General features: G+C 36.6%; 1 protein-coding gene across 1 annotated transcript; it reads right to left on the bottom strand.

Annotated features, from left to right (window-relative positions):
• Positions 1 to 869: 869 nt before the first annotated feature.
• LOC149392167 (putative CCR4-associated factor 1 homolog 7) lies at positions 870 to 2607 on the bottom strand. The gene is made up of 2 exons (XM_089619525.1): positions 2414 to 2607; positions 870 to 2276 (listed from the first exon to the last, which is right to left on the bottom strand). The coding sequence occupies exon 2, from the start codon at positions 1971 to 1973 to the stop codon at positions 1152 to 1154; it is 822 nt and encodes a 273-aa protein (XP_089475651.1). The 5' UTR covers positions 1974 to 2276; positions 2414 to 2607; the 3' UTR covers positions 870 to 1151.
• Between the last annotated feature and the right edge of the window lie 1814 nt (positions 2608 to 4421).

The following is a 4421-nucleotide window of genomic DNA, read 5'->3' as shown; positions in this document are numbered from 1 at the left end:
TTATTCTAATGTTTTTATTACTAATAGATTTGAATGTGAAAATTAAACTTTAAAAATTGAAAATAAATAGTCGAACAAAATGAGATTAAATTGAGCGCATAAATAGAGCTGAGAATTGAAAAATGAAATACTTAAATGGAAGGAAGAAAAAAAAAGTTGTAAGGACTTAAAAGTAATTTAGTAAGTTAGGTGAGAGTATTTTAGTATAAAATAAAAACAAAAGTCACTATTAAGAATAATCAATGATAAAAGGTGTTATTGCAAGATTAGAAGTAATGGCAAATAATCAATTACGACAAAAACGACATAGCAACTAGTCTTATAAAGTTTGAGGCAATAGCATAAAAGGCATCATCCAAATCATCCTCCAACAAAAGCAGTGTTTAGTGGCAAACTGATCAAACAAAGTTCATGATTAACTAAACCACATTAATGTAAAGATTTGGATATAAAAAGAAATACGACCATAATAGATTCCACCGAATAAGTAAACTCAATCATTCATCTTTGCTCTGCAGAAACAAGATAACAAAAATTATCCCTTTATTCTCTTTAGACAGATAAACTTCAGACGTTGTTTCCACAAATAAAGAAAAAGTAAAAGATCAAAAGTCCATGGACACCCATGTGGATGCACATATTCATCTACGAAGAGGGAACAAAGTGATCAAGCAACTGGGTTCTTTTTTCGTAACAGTTTCAAAACTACTCTGAAATCTTGTGTACCTAAAAGCTCCAACCTTTGAGCTCAGACGCCAAGTTTCAACAATAACTAGCGTCCGCCAATATACAATTACAGAAACCTACAATATCGATACCTTTAAAATAAAAAATAAAAATAAAAAACCCTACAATATCGCAGTGAAGCATATAGAAAGCGATAACTTTTCCTTATTGAAACACTAAATAGAATTTACAAGAAACGCAGAAGCTACAATAACCAGTCAAGGTTTCGGTTACCACTTACATGCAGAAAACGAAAAAGAAGATATAATTTAAATATTTTTTTTTTAAAGGTTAAAACTAGCAGAAAGATTTCCTTTTTTTTTTCTTGCCAAAGTGTACAAAGAGAATGAAAAAACTAAATTTGCCTCACACTCAAATAGTCTACAAATATTCATTCATCCAATCCCCCCCTTTTTTTTCTTCGTTTAATTAGCCGTCTGTCCATCTACCCCGAGACCGTAGAGAACCCCGGCGTACTTCTCCGTGGCTCCGCTGAAGAACATCTCTCTGAGCTTCCTGAAAGTGCAAGAGGTGAGCAAGCTGTCGGAACCGGCCTGGTGGCAAATCCCGACCCTCTCGACCTCCAAGATCTCTGCGAGCTTGTTGAGACCGCCGTGGAGGCTGTTGCAGAACTTCATCAAGTGCTTGATGTCGTACATGACCGGAAAGTAGGCATGGATGAGGTCGAAGAACCCCGACTGATTCTCCGGCAAGCTCCGGCAAGTGAGAAGCTTTAGGAGGTACCCGAAATCGTAGCCGCTGTGGAAGGTGACCCAGTGGACGGCCTCGTTCAGAACCACACCCGAGGACATCAAGAGCTCGCCGAACCTGTTCACGTCTATCCCTTTCTCGTTGTTCTTCTTGAAGTCGATCCCGCACTGTCGGAGAAGCTCGATGGAGTCGCTCGCGTAGATGTCCTCGCTGAGGTTGAACTCGCGGAAGTTGAACTGCCATATGAAGAACTTGTCGGTTCCGCAGGAGGGGAGATTTCCCGCCTCGTCCGAGAATGTCAGACCGAGTTGGATCAGCTTCAACATGTCCACGTTGTCCTTCAGAGTCTGGTAGTTGAAGTCGTTGATGTTCTTGAAGACTCCCACGGGACGGAGAACCACGCCGGGAAATTCCGTGTCCATCGCTACGTAGTTGTACTTTTCAACGATCTCGCGAATCAGAGCGAACTCTTCTTCCAGGTTCTCGTTCCATACCTCTCGGATCTCGATCGAATCGCCTTTTGGTAAAATCGACATTTTTTTCTTCTTCTTCTCTTCCAATCCAACAAACCAAACTCAGACAGAGAGATAAAACGATCAATATTAACCTAATGGATTGAGAATACAAAGACCTCGAGGAGTTTTTCAAAACCCTAGGATACAAGCTCTGGTTCGTAAGAGACACCGGTTTTTATCTCTCTCTTTACAGGAATACAGATACATACAAACAAGATCAGTATTTGATTTAGAAGCTTTTTTGTCACAACATGAAAACCCTAAACTGAGATGCTTTAGCAGATCGAGTCGAAAACGACGTCTTCGTCGAGGTAACCTCTAGATCTGAAACAAATACAAGGAGAAACGAACGTTAATCGAAAGGGGATCGGGGTTTCGGACTTCATCACTGGTCAGAAACCCTAGAACCCTAAAATAGCGAAGCGATTGAAGAACACGCTACGAGTGTTAAGAGAATCGACCTTAGAATCGTGAAATTGAGACACCGGACAAACAGATCTATTCGTCGGAATCGCGATTCAGGCTTCGCCGGAACGAGATTTTAGGTCAACGGACCGTCGATTAGGAGAGAGAAAAAAGGGATTGGTAGAGAGAAATGAGCGAAGTTAGAGAGATCTTCATTTAACAACTGAGAGGCATAAAGGGAAGAGGAGGAGAGAGGAAAGTGATGATTCCGTAAAAAACGGCGACGTTTATCCAGATATTTCTAACAAAACGACATCGCGTTTTAGGTTTTTGTTTTTGTTTTCTTGTTTTCAATTTCATTTTTGGCCACGAATTATAGGCCAACCACGCCACAACGCCTGTAGTGTTTAACGAGAAGTCTAAAAAGTTAACGTACTTATCACTCTTGAATTGTTTTAATTTTTATTTTCATCAAAGCCAAATTGTTTGCAGTGATTAATTTCTTCTATGTGTCGTTTTCGAAACATTAAATTGTTTTTTTACCCAATTTAACAAAAAATAAAGCATATATAGAGATATACATTTAACATAACCTTATAATTTAAGACTATATTTTCTATGCAGTGAAAACGACATGTCAAGATAAAAATAATGAAAACATTACATTATAGACACACTTCATTTTTCTAATGATTTTTATTTTCAATGTTCTGTAGTTGACTTAAAAGAAAAAAAAAATAACAGAGAATTGTTAGTAAAATAACTAGAAGAATTTATTTTTTTTAGTAAAATAACTAAACTTTGAACTCGGGAAATTATACATACGGTTTTTTATTAGAATAAAAGTAAAATATGCGTGATATAAGTGATTATTTATTTTGTGTATGAATCCGAAAAATTAGAATAAAAGTAAAATATGTGTGATATAAGTGATTATTTATTTTGTGTATGAATCCGGGAAAAAAAATAACACATAAATAAAGCACTATTATGATTCGTTTAAAATATTCATAATAGTTGATAGCATTGAATGGGAAAATGGCGATTTTTAACATGTATGTAACATTAATTTTCTAATGAGATATTGAAAGACGATTAATTTTTTTACGATCCAAAACAAAGCATTCAATACACAACGACTAAACAAGGTGTTCAATAATATAGTAAACGTGAAAAAATAGATAATGTCGGTACGATAATTTTGCAAAATAAGTAAGAGATACATCGCAATGGCGATGACCTTTTTCACCACCGCTAATTACAACTCTCACCGATTCACTACTGATTAAGACTCATGCCACATCCTTAACGATGACCAATGTCGCAATACCAAAGACAGAGACTCACACCACATCCATATAAGCCCAAATTACATCCTCGATGATAGAGATTCACGGCACACCACCATCGTCGGCAACCAACGCCATATCACTAACGACCGAGACTCATACCTCACTATTGACGATGACTCATACTGCAGCCTTGGGGTGTGCCACGTGGACCTTGAGTTCACGGCCTTGGGAGCGCGCTAGGGCCTTAATTTTATGGCCTTAGCAGCAGTTCAATTTGTGCAAAAGTTGCCCGTGTCAAAGATGATGAAGACGTAGACTCGTTGCAGATCTTTAATCTAACACATTTTTGACTTATTTTGAGACGGGTCTATGTTAGAGATTTTGTCTATTTGGGTCCTTGACTTCATTTTTTAAGAGTGTATTTTTCATGATGAAAAACGATGTTATGATAGTAATGTTTTCAAACATCAAATTACAAGAACTAAAATATATAATCATGCGAAACAGTTATTTGCAAAAAAAAAAAAAAAAAAAAAAAAAAAAAAAAAAAAGTGAAAATGGATCAATTTGCAAAAACATCTTAAATTGAATGTTTTAATTATTCACATGTAATGCACAAGGGAAACTTGAGTTTCCGAGCTCAATGCGACTTCATATTTGAAAACCAAGCCATGTTTTTTACCTTTTAGGAAAACCATGACTCCATAAATTATCTAAATTGCCCTGACCACTTATAATGCCCTTATTTTCTCTTCCCTTCTCTTATTTCTCT

Source organism: Urtica dioica, chromosome 7 (assembly GCF_054948205.1).
Source record: "Urtica dioica subsp. dioica isolate 48M chromosome 7, U.dioica_male_clone48M_v1_H2, whole genome shotgun sequence".
In the NCBI taxonomy this organism is placed as follows: Eukaryota; Viridiplantae; Streptophyta; class Magnoliopsida; order Rosales; family Urticaceae; genus Urtica; species Urtica dioica.
This window is presented reverse-complemented; position numbering and strand designations above follow the sequence as displayed.

Coding starts and splice junctions, on each gene's coding strand:
- LOC149392167 (XM_089619525.1), bottom strand. CDS start 1,973: ATGTCGATTTTACCAAAAGGCGATTCGATCGAGATCCGAGAGGTATGG.